This window comes from Zootoca vivipara, chromosome 4 (genome assembly GCF_963506605.1).
Source record: "Zootoca vivipara chromosome 4, rZooViv1.1, whole genome shotgun sequence".
Classification (NCBI taxonomy): domain Eukaryota; kingdom Metazoa; phylum Chordata; class Lepidosauria; order Squamata; family Lacertidae; genus Zootoca; species Zootoca vivipara.
Genome location: NC_083279.1, coordinates 9,535,013 through 9,557,407, shown reverse-complemented (window position 1 = coordinate 9,557,407; position 22,395 = coordinate 9,535,013). Strand labels below are relative to the sequence as shown.

The following is a 22,395-nucleotide window of genomic DNA, read 5'->3' as shown; positions in this document are numbered from 1 at the left end:
TAAAACTGAAAAAAACATATAAAATACAAAGAATCACATAAAACACAAAAATAAGAAAAAAACAAGCCATATTTATCATTCATATGTTCTGACATGGTTGACTTCCTCATGTCCCTCCTAACTGCATTTCATTGTATATCATCCCTAGTAATTTCTATATCATACTTCAACTCATCTTATTTTTACCTTGACTAACATATTTCACCTCTTATTACTTCCTTAACAAACATTTCAATTCTAAAAAAAGCAATAAAACCTCTACAAATCTTCCTCTACAACCTCCATGTACAGTAATACCTCGGGTTACGAACGCGATCCGTTCCGGATCGCAGTTCGTAACCCGAATAGTTCGTAAACCGAACGCAATGGGCGCCGCCATTTTGCGCATGCGCAAAGCGCGATTTTCGCGCTTTGCGCATGCGCAGATCACGCGCGCGCGGCGAAAACACTTCCGGGTTTGCGCAGTTCGTAACCCGAACTGTTCGCAAACCGAGGTGGTCGTAACCCGAGGTACGACTGTACTTCCAAATCTTATATTAAACATTTCCAATATTGCGAATTTAAATTTCTTCCAATCTTCTACCACCGACTCTTCCCTCTGGTCATGAAGTCTCCCAAACAAATTAAGTTCTTAACCCGAGGTACCACTGTACAAGTGAAGTACCAGCGTAACACCTCTTATTGTGCATAAATTCATTTTTGCTTTGCTAGCCACCAGGTAAAGAACTATGTGAGCACTGAAGACCTGCTCTTTATTCCTTGAAGTCTTATTCAGCCACCCCACCCCCCACCCCCGGTTTCTGAAACGTTAGGTGGCACTATCTGCAAACATGCTGCTGCATATTTTAGCCACGTTCAAAAAAGAAGAGAGTTTTTTTTCTGGGAACCTGAATTTTGTGCCTAGTGTTCAGTTCTGTGCTTCTGCTGTGGCACCCAAATCTTGCAGCATGCTTACATTTATTGTTTTATGGCTACCAGTTGTTATGCCTGGAAACTGCCCCCAGTAATAAGCACCCCGCTTTTCATTTGCTTAGGGTGGTTCATTTTCACACTTCTCATGACCACGGCCCAGGAGTAGCACAGCGTAAGGAACCAAGAGAGAGGGAGGCTTCTAAGTCCTGCCGAGAGATGAAAGAGAAGTTTAACATTCTGTCGCTGGTGGACAGTGGGGTGGTAGTTAATGAAGGTTTACTCAGAGTAGACCCATTTAAAATAACGAACCCAACTAAGTTAGGTCCATTGATTTCAATGGGTTTGCTCTGAGTAAAACTTAGTTGACTGTTGCCCGTGGTTAGGAAGTGTGGCAAAAGCTTCCCATTTGTACAAGGTTACAGGTAGGTAGCCGTGTTGGTCTGACGCAGTCAAAACAGAATAAAAAAATTCCTTCCAGTAGCACCTTAGAGACCAACTAAGTTTGTCATAGGTATGAGCTTTTGTGTGCATGCACACTTCTTCAGATACCTGAAGAAGTGTGCATGCACACGAAAGCTCATACCTATGACAAACTTAGTTGGTCTCTAAGGTGCTACTGGAAGGAATTTTTTAATTTATTTGTACAAGGGTTATATCTGTGTATGTGTGTGTAAGCAATCACTTTGGAAGCCAGTCAGTTACACTTATGGCTGGCTTCCCAAATGATTACATACACTGTTATCTATCTCTCTCTCTCTCTCTGCACCAGGAAGGACCTTCCCAACACATCCTTACTTCTCTGCTCAGTTAGGAGCAGGGCAGCTCTCCCTCTTCAATCTTCTGAAAGCTTATTCCTTGCTGGACAAGGAGGTGGGCTACTGCCAAGGTATCAGCTTTGTAGCTGGGGTTCTGCTGCTCCACATGAGCGAAGAACAAGCCTTCGAAATGCTCAAATTCCTCATGTACGACCTCGGCTTCCGGAAGCAGTACAGGCCGGACATGATGTCGCTACAGGTAAGGCAGAAATAGGCTTCCGCTTGGGAGAAAGGTGTTACACTGGGAGTTGGAGGCAGGATTGCAGAAGGCTCATGAACTAAATGTGGCCTGCCACCTGCTTTCCTTTGGTTTCTGATCTCTCGTTGTACTCAGTACAACCTCTCTTACCACTGTTTCCTTTATTGTCCCTTAAAAGTTCCCATTGGCTTGTTGGGCAGTTCTCTTCCCTGTGTTTTTCTCAGCCATCTCAGGAGTTTACACTATTCACCGCATACTCTGCTGCCAAATATTTAAAGGCCTAAACGGCCTCGGTCCTATATACCTGAAGGAGCGTCTCCACCCCCATTGTTCAGCCCGGACACTCAGATCCACCGCCGAGGGCCTTCTGGCGGTTCCCTCACTGCGAGAAGCAAAGCTACAGGGAACCAGGCAGAGGGCCTTCTCGGTAGTGGCGCCTGCCCTGTGGAACGCCCTTCCATCGGAGGTCAGGGAGATGAACAACTACCTTACATTTAGAAAACACCTAAAGGCAGCCCTGTTTTGGGAAGTTTTTAATCTGTGATATTTTGATGTATTTTTATATTTGTTGGAAGCCGCCCAGAGTGGCCGGGGAAACCCAGCCAGATGGGCGGGGTATAATAATAATAATAATAATAATAATAATAATAATAATAATAATAATAATAATAATAATAATTCTGCTGCTCCATGACTTTATTAGGTACTTTCAGTGGAAGCGGTCAATGAGAGGAACACGGTGTTAGAAGCTAGCTCGCTTTACATACTCAAGAAGCATGCATAGAGCTGAGCTGCTGATGTGGCAAACTATTCCCTCACTCAGAAACAGCGTCTTTCTTTACGTGTAAACCTCTGTTAGCAATGTAATAAGACGTGGCAGCTGATCAATATCTCCCTGCTTTTCATTTCTCGATTTTGAGGGAGAGCTGTGCAGATCCCTCCCTCCTCTGTGCTGCATCTCAAGGCAGCCCTGTTTAGGGAAGCTTTTAATGTTTGATGGATTTCTGTATTTTAGTGTTTTGTTGGAAGCCGCCCAGAGTGGCTGGGGGAACCCGGCCAGATGGGCGGGGTATAAATAATAAATTATTATTATTATTATAGTTGGAATTCCTAAGACAAATTCCAGAGTGCTAGTTCATAGGAGAGTAGTTTAAATGTTTCGACATAGTTTATCAGTTAATGTAAGAGACAAACGACATCTGTGATAATTTTCTAGCTTGGAAAAACCAACCTGAAATACGGCCTTAGGGGCTGCGAATCTGAAAAGCTGCCTGCATTAGTGACTATGACCGCATCTTACGGCAGTGAATTCTAGATATGCGCATATATACATGTGGTCACACCTTCTGGACAGACTAAGCATCATGTGAACAGCAGCCACAGGGAGAGGGGACCCAAACAGCCTCAGGGTCTCCCCGTGGGGAAACTGTGATAGCAGGTCCAGATTGCACAAGTCAGAGAAATTCTTAATCGCTTCACTTTCCCATATTTTAATACAGATCCAGATGTACCAGCTGTCAAGGCTACTGCATGATTATCACAGAGACCTCTACAACCACCTTGAAGAGAACGAGATCAGCCCCAGCCTTTATGCTGCCCCCTGGTTTCTTACTTTATTTGCTTCGCAGTTTCCATTGGGATTTGTAGCCAGAGTGTTTGGTAAGAAGCTTTTCAGTGTATTGGCTGGGCAGATCAATAATAGGTCCCTACAAATTGGTGGGGTGTTCTTTGGGGGGGGGGGTCTATTCTGCAACATGCCTTTGACGTAATCATAGTGACTTTAGTGATAAGTTTGTACCGGATCAGCCACAGGGACGCAGGTGGTGCTGTGGTCTAAACCACTAAGCCTAGGGCTTGCCGATCAAAAGGCCGGCAGTTCGAATCCCCACGATGGGGTGAGCTCCCATTGCTTGGTCCCAGCTCCTGCCAACCTAGCAGTTTGAAAGCACGCCAAAAAGTGCAAGTAGATTATTAGGTACTGCTCCGGCGGGAAGGTAAACGACGTTTCCGTGAGCTGCTCTGATGTCGGTGTTCCATTGCGCCAGAAGCAGCTTAGTCATGCCGGCCACATGACCCGGAAAAACTGTCTTGGAGCAAACAAACGTCGGCTCCCTCGGCCTGTAAAGCAATGAGAGTGCTGCAACCCCAGAGGCGTTTGCGACTGGACTTAACTGTCAGGGGTCCCTTTACCTTTACCTAGTCACACTTAATTCTGCTTTATGCTGGCTAACATGCATTGGCTTGCTTAACATCTGCTTCTCATGTGTAAGAACTGCTCCCTAATTGTGTGTGTGTGTGTGTGTGTGTGTGTGTGTGTGTGTGTGTGTGTGTGTAACAACACATCTTTTTGAGTAGTTTGGGCACTCCTACGCTAGCACTAGAACAATTGTTTAAGACTTTTCTTTTTCTTTTTAAACTGATCCTTCTGCAGGAATTTTTAAAAAGTGTATTGCAGGAACATAATCTACATTTCATTAGCTCTCTTGGGCCATGGTGACGGTTCTCTGGTGCTAACCAAGTCATGTGTCGTGCTCTGATTTTACTTAGAAGACATGACACATTTTCTTGACTTGGAATATTAAAGCATGTGTGATGTATATATTAATTATAAAACATGTTTTTCGCAGGTAAGTGTAACAACACAAAACAAATGACTTTTTTTTATCCCCTTGAATCTTCAATATATCTGTCGACATAAATCTGTGATTAAAATAATGGGAAACGCGATCTAATCAATGTTTCATTCTCTGTCCCAGACATTATATTTCTTCAGGGAACAGAAGTCATATTTAAAGTAGCACTAAGTTTGCTTAGCAGCCAAGAGGAACACATCATGATGTGCGAGGCTTTTGAAAGCATTGTCGAGTTTCTGAAAAACACTCTACCAGACATGACAAAGCTCCAAATGGAAAAGATTATGACACAGGTAAGAATCACATCTGCTCTGTTCCACCCACCCACAAACAGTATAATGCATTGATAATGCATCCCTTGGCCATTCAGTTATACGATAGTGCCCAGAGAACCGAGCTGTGAACCAAAAGCCCCTGGCTTGAACCTCGCTTCCCCCATGAATTCATGAGGTGGCTTGAGGCAAGCCGCTCTCCAACAGCAGTTTGAGATACAGGGAATAATATCTGGCCTTCCTTACAGGGTTTTTTTTGTAAGGATTACTGAGCTGATGTACGTGAAGCACTCTGTAAAGTTCACTGTTGTTCTAATGAGAAATATTAGGTTGCTATCCCAATGCTGTAAGTCATATTGCTCATGCCCAGGTACTTTCAGTTTCTGCCTCAAGCCAGCAGACCGGGTGTTTACTGTGAGCAAGTTTATGCACAAGCTGTTAGTGGCGTGTGAAGCCATCTTTAAGGAGCTGGCTGGTTAGGTTATACCTGGGTGAATGGAGGAGATTGAAAACTCCGTTCTGTGAAGGACTACCTGAAAAGAGCTCTCTCTGTGTGTCAGTGTTATAACTTTATCTTGCAGTTTCAAGATATTGCGATATCTGGTGTATTTTCAAAATTAATTTTTAAAGAACATTTTAACTGAACAGGATAAAAGAAAAGGTATACTATTTCATTATAAAAGGGAGCAATTCCAATTCCATATACAGTTGTACCTTGGAAGTCGAACAGAATCCGTTCCAGAAATCCGTTTGACTTCCAAAGCCAAAGAAGCCTCGTCAGACGTTTGGGTCCCAAAGAACGTTTGCAAACTGGAACACTCACTTCTGAGTTTGTGGCTTTTGGGAGCCAAAATGTCCGAGTACCAAGGCATTTGGAATCCAGGGTACAATTGTATACCTATCTAATGTATAGGCATTATTATTATCTGAATACAAATATGTATATTTTTAGCCTACTGTATTTTGTATAAATGCTTCCAAATGTCAAAGGTTGACAGCTAAATACATTTTAAACAATCACTCATTTGAATTATCCTCGAAGTGTCATTGGAATATATTTCAAATATGTGTGAGTGTGTTTTGAAAATGTACACCTGCCACAAATGTGTGTGTGGTTTGGTGTTATTGTTTTTTAACTGTACTTAGCTATTGGCAAAAGGTCCAGAAAATTTCCCAGCTATCTTACTGACATTACTCTCTGCCTCTGGTAAGATCCCCCTATTTATTGGCCTGTCTAGAAAGTGTGTTTGTTTGTGGAATGCGGGTGGCGCTGTGGGTTAAACCACAGAGCCTAGGGCTTGCCGATCAGAAGGTCGGCGGTTCGAATCCCCGCGACGGGGTGAGCTCCTGTTGCTCGGTCCCAGCTCCTGCTAATCTAGCAGTTTGAAAGCACATCAAAGTGCAAGTAGATAAATAGGTACTGCTCCGGCGGGAAGGTAAACGGTGTTTCTGTGTGCTGCTCTGGTTTGCCAGAAGCGGCTTAGTCATGCTGGCCACATGACCCGGAAGCTGTACGCTGGCTCCCTTGGCCAATAACGCGAGATGAGTGCCGCAACCCCAGAGTCGGTCACGACTGGATCTAATGGTCAGGGGTCCCTTCACCTTTACCTTTAGAAAGTGTGTTAATGTAGCCACAGGGTTCCACTTGGGTCCACACACTTCAGTTTGGAACATGCATGCTGCTGATTCCTCAAGATTGCATCTTTTTGGCTCATTATCCAGAAGCAGCTTCTAGTCTTGAGAGTCATCCCTTCTGGGGGATAATTGCAAACAACGCCTCCTTGACTCACGTAACCAGTTGAATGAGGCATCCTCGTAGGCATGCTCTGTTTAGTTCAGATGGTCCTATTTGCCTAAATTAAACACGGTGGGACCTCTCATAAGGAAGCTGGCTTTCTCTTCTGCCGGTAGGTCTTTGAGATGGATATTTCCAAACAGCTGCATGCCTATGAGGTGGAGTACCACGTTCTGCAAGATGAACTGCAAGAGAACTCAAGTCTGTGCGATGATGGGGAGGCTCCCGAGAAACTCGAAAGGGCAAACAGTCAGCTGAAGAGGCAGAATATGGACCTCTTGGAGAAACTGCAGGTAAAGTACCAAGGGCCACGCTGCATGCTGTGACTCTATCCTGCATTGCAGAACCGGTATGGCACATGGGGTTGGCCTAGGAACCCTAACCTGATTCTCTAGACACCAGGAAGAGGGTACAGGAGAGCCTCTTTTCCTCAGAGGAAACTCCCAGTCCTTTGTTCGGTGGCTGCGGAAGAGGATTATGGAGGAAGAGTGAGCCACTCCCACCAACAGTTTTCCTCTTCCAATTGCATCCTCTCGCCTGTTTTGTTGTTGTTGTTGTTTACATGTTTGTCAAACACCCAGATCTGATGGTGAATGCTTTGTTTGGTCTTCAGGTTCGTTGAGGTTGAGGTTGGGTAGGAAAACGCACCAGGTTGTACCCATCTAAGCCAGAGTAGAAGGGCCATAGCCCAGTGGGAGAGCATTTGCTTTGCGTGCAGAAGGTCCCAGGTTCAAATCCTGGCCATCTCCAGGGAGGGCTGAGAGGAACTTCTTTCTGCCTGAAACCCTGGACAACTGCTGCCAGTCAGTGTAGACAATACGGAGCTGGGAAGACACTGTGGTACCCAGCACAGAATGGCTGTTGCCAAAGTGTAGTAGACTATGACTAGAAGTTGAGATCCACAATAAAATAGCTTCGTGCAACTAGTTCTTTTCAGTAAACTGGAAATTAGATGTGCCTGTATCGCAAGAACAACAGCGAGCAAACGGGAAATGATTTATCCCCAATGAACCTGAAGGGAACAGTGAGCAATTTGTATAATGTATTTGCAAGCATTTTATGAATGTAGGTGCTATGCGTTTCTGCTTTTAAAAAATCCCTTTTCCTGCTTTCCGATTAGGCAGCTCATGCTAAAATCCAGAGTGTGGAATCGAACCTGGAAGACGTCTTGGAAAGGGAGAACAAAATGAAGAGCTTAATTCAGTCTCTGGAAGAAGAGAAGGCGCTCTATAGAAAGACTATTGAGAAAATCTGCAAATACTTGCCGGAAAATGTGCCGCCCGACTGTGAACAGCTGCTAAAGGAAGCAAACTGTAGCCCAAGCAAAATTTAGAAAATAAGCCATAAGTGAAGCGTTGCAGGCAACACGGTTTCGAACAATAAAGAAAAGGGAAAACGGCAAACGTAGAAGGTATCTGCATAATCTCACACGGGTACTGGGGTTCTTCTAGCAGCGGAGAGGCCTTTAAAATCTCGATATGCAAATCCCAGGTTAAATGTTTTTAATAATGGGTGTACATAAATAGCAATGCAAAAAAAGAGGAAAGAAAAAGAAGATTGGATCTAAAGAAGACAATTAGATGTATATTTAGGATTGGTGTAAAGGGAAAGAGATGAAAGTCCACCCTTTTGGACCGCTGGTAACTTAAATGTCAACTTCAATATGTTCTCTGGATCTAGTGAAAGGAACATGTTGTTGTCTTTATACACATTGAATAATACTTGAAAAGAAAACAAGAATGTAATTGTTCCCCTCCAAAGAAGAGCATGTTTTCCATTTTAGTTGGGGATTTCTTTTGTGTTCTGTGTAAGGTTTTTTTCCCTGTGTGTGTGTGTCTCTGGCCATTTTTACGTGCCTGCAGTTCATTCTGCTGACTTCCACATACGTCCAAGAATAATCCTGTCATTTTGCGGCTCAGCTTCTTGAGGAGAGTTAAACGGTGCCAGGGTGCTTTCTCCTGCATCTAGAGAAGTGGCCATACCTTATTCTCCCCAACGGAGGCAGGAAAAGTGAAGGTTGCAAGCAGTTCCTCTTCCCCCGTTCACTGGGGTGTGAAATTAAGAGCCGAAACACGCTCTTGGAAATCTCGCATGATGTATCTCGCTGGAGATACACCATGATACAGAACTAGCATGTGTTTCTAAGGTAGCTTTTTCCTCGGACACGCTAGCTCTGTAGGTTTAGGAATTACTTTATGTGGGGAAAGAATCAAAGTTTTCGTTCATCGCCCGTCTTCTCACATGATGCACACCAACAGATACGCCACATGGAGTTTCCGCATGTGCTGGCACATAAGATAACCTTTGATTTGAACGCTGCTTCATGCAGTTTAAAATGTGATGAATACATGGTTTCAGCGAGCCAAAGAAACCTTGTAAGAGTCCCCAACCTCTCTCTGTGCAAAGGGCCAACGACCCGTCCAGTTTCCCCCCCTTTATTGGGATATGGGCACTGACAAAACTTCAGGATTCTTTATGTAGACTATTATGATGCCTCAAAGATGCCCTTGCCTCAGAGAAGCATATAGACGTGTTTACTCTGCAGGGAAGTCGTCGTCCAAATCTAGTGGTTAGTACATTTCAGCTTAAGATATCTGTTCTGGAGCATACCTTGTCTCGTTTTGTTTAGAAGCAGGATTCAATACCAATAGACACAGTTCAATGCTTTTTTCCGGGCAGCTTCCATTCTTTTTATCAGTCTCTGCTTTTGCACAGCGCTGAAGAACTGTTGTTTTTGGAACCCACTTCAGTCTTGTAGACCCGACCCTGAAGTCAATATTTGATCTGAGGGAGCTATGAAAATAGCAGTTAATCATGCACAGGAGATTTGCATTTGTGGGAACATGCTTGAATCGAATTATTGTAACACCCAGTGGGGATTTATTTGTTATATTTTTCCAGGTATTGTTTTTTTCTAAAATAATAATAATAATAATAAGCCAAGTGCCAAATTCAGCCAAGTGTCTTACTCATAAGTGGAGAGAGTGCCAATGTTTCCTTTGCAAAATGCCTAATGCAAGCGACAAGCAAATCCGAGGGACAACAAAGTTGGTTTGCTGGTTTAGTACGGCAGTATCAAGTCTTTTCTTGTTAGTTGATAACATTAATGGTGTGATCATCACAAGGCACAGTCCAGCAGGAGTGGATGAAACAAATAGGTGACATTGTAGGAAATTCCACTGTGGAAGACAGATTTCTAACAGATTGTGCCTAGCATTATTTTCTTGCAGCTGTTGCCTCTCACCCAAATGAATAAACTCACTAATAATTGCATTTTCCCAGATGGAAGGGGGAAAGTGATTCTCCTTTCTTTTTTGCAATTTCACTTGAAGCAATATTGTGCATACAGAACCAGTCCCATAGAACTGTTGAACTGTGTACTGCATTGATCAACTTGTCAAGGCGCACGTTGCAATTTCTTTTCAGAACTTTTTTTTTTTAAGAGGCAGAGAAAGTTTCACCCTAAGTTGGACTTATTCACATGTATCATTTGGAGAATTTCCAATAAATGTCATTGCTGCATTTCCTCTGGTTGTTTTCATTTGTGATACAGATCTTTTGTATGTGAAGAGAGGAATTCCTGTTCCTCTTTTGTCTCAGCAGAACTCATAATCGGGGGGGGGTCACCCACTTAAATTAACTGGCAGTAAGCTCAGGACTGACAAAAAAAGAGTATCTATTTAAACTGCTTTTTAACGGAAAAGATTATGGCTTTAGCTGCCGAAAGAGAGTGGCTTAGATTTGACACATCCATGAAGGAAATTGGTGGCTAAATTTGTTAGCTAAATGGAGCCTCCATATTGAAAGGCAGTAGACCTCTCTGTAACTGGCTATAAACAAGCCAACTTCCTGGCTGGTCTATGAGCATCCTCAGGACACCTGACTGTCTGGCTGCTCTGGGAAATTGAATGCTGAACTAGATGGACCCTTTGACCTCGAAATCAAATATGTGCTGGAAATGTAAGGAGAAAGAATGTACTTTTCACCATATGTGGTGCTCTTGTAAGAGTGTGCAGTGGTACCTTGGTTCTCAAACTTAATCCGTTCTGGAAGTCCGTTCCAAAACCAAAGCGTTCAAAAACCAAGGCGCGCCATAGAAAGGAATGCAAAACGGATTAATCCGTTCCAGTAGCACCTTAGAGACCAACTAAGTTTGTCATAGGTATGAGCTTTCGTGTGCATGCACACTTCTTCAGATACACTGAAACAGAAGTCACCAGACCCTTATATATAGTGAGAGGGTGGGGAGGGGTATTACTCAGAAGGGTGGTGGGAATGGGTTTACCACTCCTATCAGCCAATCACCCATTCCCACCACCCTTCTGAGTAATACCCCTCCCCACCCTCTCACTATATATAAGGGTCTGGTGACTTCTGTTTCAGTTTATCTGAAGAAGTGTGCATGCACACGAAAGCTCATACCTATGACAAACTTAGTTGGTCTCTAAGGTGCTACTGGAAGGAATTTTTTATTTTGTTTTGATTACGTCAGACCAACACGGCTACCTACCTGTAACTAATCCATTCCAGACTTTTAAAAACAACCCCTAAAACAGCAATTTAACATAAATTTTAATATCTAACAAGACCACTGATCCATAAAATGAAAGCAATAATTAATGTAAAGGTAAAGGGACCCCTGACCATTAGGTCCAGTCGTGACCGACTCTGGGGTTGTGGCCGTCATCTCGCATTATTGGCCGAGGGAGCCTGCGTACAGCTTCCAGCTCATGTGGCCAGCATGACAAAGCCGCTTCTGGCAAAGCAGAGCAGAGCACGGAAATGCCGTTTACCTTCCCGCTTGAAGCAGTACCTATTTATCTACTTGCATTTTGATGTGATTTCGAACTGCTAGGTGGGCAGGAGCTGGGACTGAGCAACGGGAGCTCACCCTGTCGCGGGGATTCGAACCGCCGACCTGCGCTGTACTGAACTATAAAATAAGTAAGACAGTATTCTAGATGATAAAAATTTAAATTAATTTCTTTTCTTACCTGCACGGTCGATAGTCATTGTTTGGATGGGGGGCTTTTATCCATTTCTGCAGTCACACTATCAATCTATCGGTAGCTGAACAAGGTTGCACATAGTCACAAAAACAAATTAACCGAAAAAGCCTCAAAAACAAAAACGGCGTTTTGTCCACAAACAGCTTTTCAGGTCATGTGGCCAGCATGACTTAAACCACTTTTGGTGCAACAGAACACCGTGACGGAAACCAGAGCACTTGAAAACACCATTTACCTTCCTGCCGGAGCAGATTACCTTTTAATCTGCTGCACTGGCATGCTTTCAAACTGCTAGGCTGGCAGGAGCTGGGACAGAGCAACGGGAGCTCACTGACGTGGGGATTCGAACGGCCAACCTCCTGATCAGCAAGCCCAAGAGGCTCAGTGGTTTAGACCACAGCGCCACCCGCTTCTTCCTGGCAGTAGTAGAGCATATGGTAACTATGGCAATAATAATAAAAATAATAAATTTTTATTTATACCCCACCCTCCCCAGTCAAAACTGGGCTCAGGGCGGCTAACACCAATAAAATTACAATAAAACATAAAAAGCAATTAGTTAAAATACAGATTAAAATACAATATTAAAATTTAAAATGCAGCCTGATTTTAAGTAGTCCATAAATCCAAGCCATGAGGGAGGAAAACACAGGGGTCAGACTGAATCCAACCCAAAGGCCAGGCGGAACAGCTCTGTCTTGCAGGCCCTGCGGAAAGATGACAAATCCCGCAGGGCCCTGGTGTCCTGTGAAAGAGCGTTCCACCAAGTTGGGGCCAATACTGAAAAGGCCCTGGCCCTAGTAGAGGCCAATCTAGCCACCTTATGGCTCGGGATCTCCAGAATATTGTTGTTTGTGGACCTTAAGGTCCTCCGTGGGGCATACCAGGAGAGGCGGTCCCGTAGGTACCCCATAATTTAGTGGGCATTGCAGAGCTTGGGCTCACCATCTCTCTTGCTTTTTCCTGAAGTGTGGCTGCTGTTTTCCCCACCCCCAGAAAGAAATTGCGGCATTTTTAATCCCCTTCCTTTGTGCGTAATGCAACCATAAAAGTTAACGCAACCACTCTTTCTGTAAGCTGCAGCTTCATAATGGAGATTTAGTGGGCTGTAAACAGGATGTCGAGTGGTGACCTCCGTCAAAAATTAATGGTGGCAACGGAGATTAAACCATTCTTCCGTCAAGTTGGAGCACATAATGCTGGGATAGGTTTTCAAGCAAGCTTAAAATAGGCTGTTCTCCTCCCCCCCCCCCGGCAGCCCCAAGAGCTCGCTGCTGTCTCCTCCATTCCCCACAGAAACTTCACTCCACAGAAGGGAGCAATTCCTAAGCCCTGTAGAAAACCAGGACAATGTTTTTGAGTCATTCCAAGTGGGAGCTCTTTTATGTAGCCATCCTCTCGTGTATATGAGTTACAGCGGCCTCAATGGCTTGGGACTGGCCCATCTCTATGGTCTTGCCCTAATGGAGGTTAGCGATTTTGTAAAAGGACAGGATGGTTCGCAGGGACTGACTCTGGATCCCTTCCCCCTTCAACAGTGCGCCTACTGAGGTGGGGTCTGGGTACATGGCATGAGAGAGAGTGAGATTTAAATGGGGGGGGGAGAGAGACTTAGACTTTTGAGCTAGACTTACCTGGAAAACTGGGACCTGAAAAGGGGGTTGGGTTGGGTTGGGTGGGAAGATGCACAAATTGGTTTCAGTAATCTATACCAAACAACAATAACAACAAGCCTGAAGCTTTTTCTTTTAGGGATGATAGGGACAGAAGTTCCCCACAAAATGGCACACAAAATGGAAAGAAGCAGAAATACCCACTGAAGAAGAATCGATAAGCAAAGCAGTGGATCACACAGAACTGGCAAAGTTAACAGCTAAAATAAAAGAACCTCATGACAAAGGTTTTTTTGGAAGAACGTCAACCCTTTTCGGATTATTTAAAGAAATACAGTGGTACCTCGACTTACGAATGACCCGACTTGCAAATGTTTCGAGTTACGAACAGAGTTCCGTCTGCCATTTTGGATGCGGTTTAGATAGGCTTTTTTCGACTTGCAACTTTTTTTAAAAAAATCCCTATTGGCTTCGACTTACGATTTTTTCGACTTACGAAGGTCCATTCGGAACGGATTAAATTCGTAAGTCGAGGTACCACTGTATGATTGTATGATGAACACGCTAGCAGGATTCGAACTATGAGCAACAGAAGGGATTAAAGAATGGAGTAGTTTTGCTAAGGTTTAAGAGAGAGACGACGGCGTTATCCCAAGTAAGAAAGAGGTAAACATTCACTCCTATCGAGAAAAGTAAATTCACTACAAACCCGGTTTCAAAATCCCACCTCCTCTGAAGACACTGAGGTGACTTACTCCCCCCCCCCCATATGATTTTTATTGAGTTTTCCGAACATAAGCATAAGCATAAACATAAACTTTTGTACATCTTTGTATATCATTGGTCATTTTATACAATATGCCAAAATACAACCAAATACAGCAAATTCCCTTACCCCCCCCCCTCGTTGTTTTTTTAACCTTTTATTTTTATCCGTCCTGCCGAACTCAGCTTCCTTCTTCTTTCACGTTTGGTTTTCTATACTCTTTTATCTGCTCATTTCCTTTTGTTTCTATACGTTTTCTCTTTTGCTTATTTCTCCGTTATTTCCCTTTAAAAAAAAAACTATTGTAGGTATTATGTCAAGCCAATCAGTGTTATTGCTGGTTTACAATGTACTCTCATATATTCTCTAAATTTGTTCCATTCTTTTTGAGATTTCTGGTCTTTTTGATCTCTTACTCTTCCAGTCAGTCAAGCCAATTCTAAATATTCTACCATTTTTACCCTCCACAGTTGGAATGTCTAACGCATGCATCCCCAAACTTCGGCCCTCCAGATGTTTTGGACTACAATTCCCATCATCCCTGACCATTGGTTCTGTTAGCTAGGGATCATGGGAGTTGTAGGCCAAAACATCTGGAGGGCCGCAGTTTGGGGATGCCTGGTCTAACGTTTTCCATTTCTGAGCCAGCAGCACTCTGGCCGCAGTGGTTGCGTACATAAATATTCTATGGTCTTCTTTTTTAATTTCCTTCCCCATTAATCCCAACAAAAATAATTCTGGTCTTTTCGGGGATGTGTACTTTAACAATCTTTTAAGTTCATTGTATATTTGTTCCCAGAACGGTTTTGTTTTCCTACATCGCTACCACATGTGGTAGGTATCCCCATCTTCCAACATACATTTCCAACACCTTTTGTCTTTTTTCTTATAAATTTTTGCTAGCTTGACTGGTGTCAAGTGCCACCGGTACATCATTTTCATTATGTTCTCCTTTAGTACCGTGCACACAGTAAACTTAATATATTGATTCCACAGTTTTATCCATAAATCAACTTCAATGTTATATCCGAAGTCCATCGCCCACTTGATCATGACCTCTTTCGTGTCCTCATCTCACAAGCCTTTCCTGCACACAGCATCTGGCTATGGTTCCTTTTTGTTGCTCTTCTTTTTTCTTGTTTTCCCGGCTACCTGTAGAGATCTTCTACTCGAGTGTTCAGTTCTATACAACTGCACGATAACTACCCAGCGCTGGAAAATCTCCCCTTCATTTTGCTCTCCATAGGCATTCGCTGTCATTTATTTTACATACGTAAGCGTTGCTGGATGAGAAAAACAGACTGATTTGTCTCCAAAATGGAAAGCAGTCATCGTCTTGTTTTATCAAGCTTGGTTTTAAAAAATGCAGATGTGCTTCTGATACATTGCAAGTGCCTCAATAGATGGAAGAGGTCTATGTGGCAGTGCTAGTTATGAACCCTTTCTCATTTTATTTATCAATTTTATTTCTCAGCTTTTTTTAAAAAAAGGATTTTAACAGAAATTCAAATCCAATATTTCCCCAATAAACATACATATTATGCTCCCCCCCCCCCGGGGTCATGGTTTCTTTCCTTTTTTTTAAGTTTGTAACACTTAATTTCCTTCATTACACCAATTATTAATTCTTTTAGCATTAATTTTAGCTGCTTGGTTTTAGTTGATCCTGCTAATGAACTTATATGTGTGCAATAACATTTCAGGTAATCCACAAATTTCCCCCAGTCTTTGATAAAGTTCTCCCCCTCTTGGTTTCTGATTGCTTCCGTAAGTTTTGCCATTTTGGCATAGCCCATTAATTTAGTCTGCCGCTCCTCCTTGGTTGGTACAGAATCTTCAAGACAATGCACAGCAGGGGTGTAGCCAGGATGAAAATTAGGGGGCCAAGGGGCGGGGGGGCCACAGCGGGCCAAGGAAAGCTCCCTTCTTCCTTGCCAGCTTTCCCTCCACCCGCCCCGGCGATCGCGGAGGGGGAGGAGGGGATCGGAGGCTGCTCCGACCCCCTCCTCCCCCTCCTCGAACGGCAGGGGCGAGGGGGCGCCAGGATCAGCCCAAAATCGGGCTGCTCCGACTCCCTCCTCCCCCTCCGCGATCGGCAGGGGCGAGGGGGCACCAGGATCAGCCCGAAATCAGGCTGCTCCGATCCCCTCCTCCCCCTCTGCGATCGCCGGGGCGGACGGAGGGAAAGCCCCAGAGCCGTGCAAAGCGTTTGGCTGGCTTTCCCTCCACCCGCCCCACAGCCAGCTGGCTAGAAGGGACGTCTCCCTTCTCCCTTGCTGGCTGTGGGGCGGGCGGAGGGAAAGCCAGCCAAACGCTTTGCGTGGCTCTGGGGCTTTCCCTCCGCCCGCTCCACAGCCAGCCAGGGAGAAGGGAGACGGCACCGGGCGGGCAGCGGGGCAGGCTAGCCAGCGGCCCTGCTTCTGGGGGGGGGGCAATTGCCCCCTCCTGCCCCCCTGCCTACGCCCATGATGCACAGGGTCATTCGGGCTCAGGGCTATTCAATGAAGCTGAATGTTGCAAAATTCCAGGCAGACGAAAGCACTTCATAGCCATTGATATTATTAGATACAGTATGTTCTGCCTTCACTTCTTGGAGGAAGCCTGCTTCTGAATACCAGTTCTTGGGAAAAACAAGTGGGGAAACCGCTCTCGTCCAAGTCCTGCTTGCACGCTTCCCATTGGCATCTGCTTGGCCACCGTGTGAGCAAAAACCTGGGCTTAGATCATCCATATTTCAGCAAGCACCATTCTAAAATAAAAAGCCACCTTAATCTTGTGCTTCGCAGAGTTGCCACTAGATGGCGCCCCATCTCCGAAGAAGAATTTCCAGGCGAATAACGCTCCTAGCCTGATACAGAGGATTCCCAAGGCAACGTGCTTCCCAAGCTGATTTTTTTTTCAGATTATCGTTCTGCAAAGATGTAAACATTGCACGAGCGCACGAGAAATAATTCTTTCGAAAAGCATGTGCGCCCTGCAGGGGCGTGGCTGATCACTGGCTTTGTTCCAGATATTACAGAATGACGTCTTCCATGGACCATATCGCCTGGACCTTTTAATTCTCCCACACAAAATAATTGCTGCTGGGCGGGGGGAAAGGGGCAGCACATTGCTCTCATTATCACCTTGGTCACCTTCTCAGCTCAAGCATTTCTTCGCTAGGTTCCCAAGCAGTAGCAGGCAATCAAATCAAGTGAAATTCCTCATCTATTTCATTGTGTCCTCTGCTCTTGTCTTCTGGTTCTGGCACAATTCTTCTGAACGGATTCCCCCCCCCCCTGCTCTCTGCAATCTGATTATAGAAAAATGCACCTTTTCAAGCTGGTTTTTTTTTTTTAAAGGCGGGTGTTTTAAAAAAGGACAGGTTAACATATTAGAGAGTTCTAATATGATGATTACAGGAAAAGCTCTGTGGCGATCTCTCTGTAAATGCAGGACCATGTCCCTTGAGAAGGGCTATTGAGTTATTATTACTGTGCAAATAGTTTCATTGAGACTATTGGCCAGATGAGTAGACTACAGGCTAATTCCTGAGGCAGGTTTGGTTTGTAGAATCATAGAATAAAACAGATGGCAGTCACATTTAAAGATCCTTGTATGTTTTTTTAAAAAAAAATGTGTCTAAAGATCAAAGAAGACATTATACAAGCTATCTCCTTCAGTTCAGAAGCTTCTCATAGTTGCATTGAAACCGATGAGAATAAAGACCTTTCCTTCTGAGCCATTTAAAGATTTCCCCAAACAACCCTGGGAACTGTAGTTTGCTAGAAGTGCAGGAATGGTAGCTCGTTGCGGGGCGGTTCCCATGATTATAGAATCATAGAAGAGTTGGAAGAGACCACAAGGGCCATCCAGTCCAACCCCCTGCCAAGCAGGAAACACCATCAAAGCATTATTGACATATGGCTGTCAAGCCTCTGCTTAAAGACCTCCAAAGAAGGAGACTCCACCACACTCCTTGGTAGCAAATTCCACTGTCGAACAGCTCTTACTGATTCCTTGGGGCAAGCCAGGTACTTTAAATGTGCTTTAATTGGACGGTGTGTACACAGCCCAAGTCGTCCTTGTGGATGCGAGCGTATGGTTGGACCTCAAATAATCTCGCCACAACTTCTTGCACGCTCTGGGGCAACACGGATGTTAACGCATTTGCTCCAACACGGCATCATATAAAATGTCTACCCAAGTGGCTGGGCTTCCTCGTGCATTTACACCACTGTAACGTAACATAGTGTCTGTGTTATGTATCCGCATGGAAGCTCAGCAATGTGGGCGGAAGTTTCCAATACATTCCCAACAGCAAATGGGAGCAGCCGTGTCATCCACATGTGTAAAAGAAGCCTTGGGTTGGTTTTATCATATGTGGTGGACGTGCGAAAAAATTAAAAGATTTTGTGAAATGATATATAACGAATTGAAAAAGATTCTTAAATATACCTTTCCCAAAAAACCTGAAGCTTTTCTATTAGGATTTATAGGACAGGAGATTGCGGAAGAAGATCAAGTATTATTTATGTATGCGACAACCGCGGCTAGGACTTTGTTAGCCCCAAAACTCAGGAATTACCGACGATTGAAGAGTGGCAGACAAAAATGATGGACTATGCGGAACTAGCAAGACTGACTAGCAGGATCCGAAACCAGGGAGAGTCAAAGTTCCAAAAGGACTGGAGTAAATTTGTGGACTATATGGAGAAGAACTGTAGAAGTTTAAAGACACTTGCAGGACTGAAATAAATCCTACGAATTGACTTTAGGTAGATGGAATAAAGAAACTGTGAGACAGGAATGGATAAGAAAACCGATTGGGGGGAAGGAGGGAAGTCAAAGCTCGGCAGAGCAAAGAAAATTGAAATAATTGATAAGATGTTTAGAAGAAAAATTGTATGTTTATTATGTTTATGTAATGTGTTTGTTGTTGTTTTGTTATTGTTTGTGTTTAATTGGAAAATTTAATAAAATGTCTTTAAAAAAGAAGAAGCAGCAGCCTTGGGTTGGTTTCCACACGAGCACCAATGTACCGTTAATCTCTGCGTCATTGGTAAATCTGCACAACTATTTTACTCCCTTTGGGGTGGGTGTTTGTCTGATTATCTTTCAAAGTTCTCTCCATACTTCACAACTTATTTGTTTTGCTCCAGTAAACTTGTCGTTTTCTCCTCCTTTGTTTCTGAGGAACGGTTCCATGGTGAATTTATGACATTTCAATTATTAGCATGGCAACAGGCTGCAGACTTGTAAAAACATGATTGCAGGGACAGGGGGTTGGTCCTTCCCAACTCTACAATTCTATGATTCGCAGCAGAATTATAGAAAAGAAGAAAGTAAGTGGTTACCATGAAAGCCACACTCTTCTCTCCCCAGTAAGAACGTACTGTATCAACATTAGGGCCAAAATAAAGACCAGCCAGGTATGAATTTAACTGCACCTTGATTTGCTGAATCAAGAGATGATGTTGCCTAGAAACCGGCACTGCCTACATACATGTCGCCGAATATCCTCAATAAGAACCCAACTAGCAATCTGGTTGGCTGGACATTTTCAATCAATATATCTCCTCCACAGACACCTCTGTGGTGATGATGATGGCATTAAAATACCCTGTTCTTCAATAAAAGAGAAAAAGGGAGAGCAGATCGTGTCAAAGGTATATTTTGGGGAGATTACCTTTGATTAATTGCAGGAGACTTGTAGGGCAGGAGAGTCCCGTGAATGAGCTTGCCCCACCTCATCTTTAGAAGCTTGGCAGGGGGGGGGGGGTTATGTCAAAGTGTTGAGACATCTTCCTATGTAGCTCCCACTGAGTTCTGAATCTCTTGCCTTGCTCAAGTGCCTAGGAATCTTGACTTATGGACCTTGCTGATGAGGCCGTCCTGAAATTAGCCTGACTAAAGTCCCCCCCCCCATTTCCGAGGAAGAATATGGAACGGGATGTGTATGATGTCACACCCTAAATGCACCTGATCGTACCCCCTCCATCAGCTTTAATGAACCAAGAGGAACACCTTATTGGCCACATTGCCACAAGCACTTTCCCCCCATTATCAAGACACATCCATTGAAACCGATCCCACAATGTTGCAGCAGACATACTGGGCATCTCGCAAGAGACTGCAGTGAATGTGGATTTAGGGTCAAGAATGCGATGGAAGCAAGCGACCTTACCCTCAAAATGCCTTGCAAATAAATCTCCATGGGCTTCCAAAGGGTCTAAAACACCATTATTAACAGACTTTGGACAATACAAAAGGATGGCTACTCAAGGATATGAGGCAGGGAGAGCAGAGGGTCTTCTTTGCCACCCTCGAGGCCAGGCAGCAGGCATAATGGTGAGCTCTTCCTCCTGCTCAGCGGACTTTTCAGTGACCCATTTACCACATGTGTTCTAGCCATTCTCGGGCATGTTTCATCACCCTTAGGTCTATGGTGCACCAAAATGCAGAACGCGTTCCACCGTGCTGGAGAGGGTGCTTGAGGGCAGCCCTGTTAAGAGCTTGAAGCATCTCAGTACAGCGGCACTCAACTTGGAATCTAAACACTGCAAACCTGGAAGTAAGAGTTCCGGTTTGCGAACTTTTTTCAGAAGCTGAAAGTGCTCCGTTTTGAGTCTTACGCTTCCATTTTGAGTGTTACGCTGAGGTCTGTCTGTCTTTGCTATTTATTTTGCATTTTTGTTTTTGCGGCTCTTTTTGTTGTTGTTTTTTGTGACTGTGTGGAACCCAGTTCAGCTACTGATTGATTGATTGATTGATTGATCGTCTGACTGCAGTCCATTGTTTATTGCTTTCATTTTATGGATCAATGGTCTCGTTAGATAGTAAAATTCATGTTAAATTGCTGTTTTAGGGGTTGTTTTTAAAAGTCTGGAACGGATTAATCCATTTTGCATTACTTTCTATGGGAAAGTGTGCCTTGGTTTTGGAACGCTTTGGTTTTGGAACGGCCTCCCGGAACAGATAAAGTTTGAGAACCAAGGTACCACTCTGTTCCACAAGGTGGGCTTCAATAGGGTCACCTGCTCTATCCACTGGGGAAAAACCCGAGGGCATTCAGAAATCCATTGGATTCCATTTGTTTCCTAGGGCAGATAATTAGTCCACCATCCCTGATTGGAGAATCGGAGACTTAAGTCCAAAATTCTCCAGGAAGTGGTCTGACATTGACCGTGGGGTGCTATACGGTATGTCATATGCCGTTGTAATTATTTTCTTATATGCACACACACTTTAAAAACATTATAATAAAATGTAAATGCAAAAAAGCAATCACTAAGGTAAGGGGCATCCGGAACTTTGCATTTCATGCTTAGCTGCTGCAGGAATATTGTAATCCAGACTGTTTGTGTGTCTGTCTGCATGGAAAGGTGGGAATTTGTTTAGGATTGGAGGAGCAGAGAGGAGCACATTCTCTGGGGTTTTGTGTCTTTACAGCAGGAAGCTCCTGGGGGGTCTATTGAGACTCAGCGATATTGAGCATTTTACTCAATTAATTAATTGATTGGTTAATTAACTTCTATAGAGAAGCCTTCCTAAATCGCTTGGCAAATTTTGTTCGTAGTAATTATTGTAGCATTTGTGAAACCCTAGAACAACATCCCCAGGAATTTTACTGCCTCTGGTGGCAGAATCCACAGGGGCAGCAGATCCAGCCTCGAAGAAACACACTGTTTGCTGCTCTTGCAGAAGCAGTGACTGCTGCGTGCTCCGTGGAGGCCAAGCTCTGCCTCCTTTTCCACAGCCCCTGCCTCAAACCACTTCCACAGCATCCTTTCAGTGAATAGGAGGCACTGCTGGCCGAGGGAGGAAATGGTGGGGGGGCTGCTTTCTGGGAGCCCCTGGGCTCTTCCCCCACCCTACATGATTCAGCGCATGCCCCTTTCCCACCTATTACGGGTACCGTTGATTGGTTTCCCTATGTAGGTCCCCAGCCCTGCCTTGTTCTTGAGGTAGATCTTCATTCCCTCCTCATTCCTGATATAGATCTTCACCCACCCCTTCTTCTCTGGTGGGGAGGGATGCCATCTTGTGGTTCGCCTCAGGTGCCGAAATGTCTTCGGCGGATCATAGCCATGGAGTGTATCTGGGTGTCCTTGCAGAGGGATGTACAGCTGGAGAGCCTCTGAACATACCTGCCAAGTTGCTGTCGGAGAAATAAGGGACCGGGCGGAAGTAGCAGACCGGAAGTAGCGCTGCCACCATTTTGGAACTGGGCGGGGCATGCTCAGAAGTGACTTTTGATGCTGCTTTGCCCAGTTCCAAAATGGCCACGGCGCCAGAAGTCGCACTGCAGCCATTTTGGAACTGGGCAGAGCAGCATCAAAAGTCGCTTCTGAGCATGCTCCGCCCAGTTCCAAAATGGCCGCTGCGCCAGAATAAACCGG

General features: G+C 44.4%; 1 protein-coding gene across 6 annotated transcripts in view; it reads left to right on the top strand.

Moving 5' to 3' along the window:
• The window catches only part of TBC1D4 (TBC1 domain family member 4), a 90,922-nt gene extending 80,774 nt beyond the window's left edge, over positions 1–10,148 (top strand). For all 6 annotated transcript variants that reach the window (XM_060273326.1, XM_035114245.2, XM_035114246.2 and 3 more), the window contains 5 exons: positions 1,682–1,926; positions 3,426–3,585; positions 4,683–4,852; positions 6,743–6,919; positions 7,747–10,148. In XM_060273326.1, the coding sequence (XP_060129309.1) occupies positions 1,682–1,926; positions 3,426–3,585; positions 4,683–4,852; positions 6,743–6,919; positions 7,747–7,959 (965 nt within the window). In that variant the 3' untranslated portion in view covers positions 7,960–10,148. The remainder of the gene's footprint in view (positions 1–1,681; positions 1,927–3,425; positions 3,586–4,682; positions 4,853–6,742; positions 6,920–7,746) is intronic.
• The last annotated feature ends 12,247 nt before the right edge of the window (positions 10,149–22,395 follow it).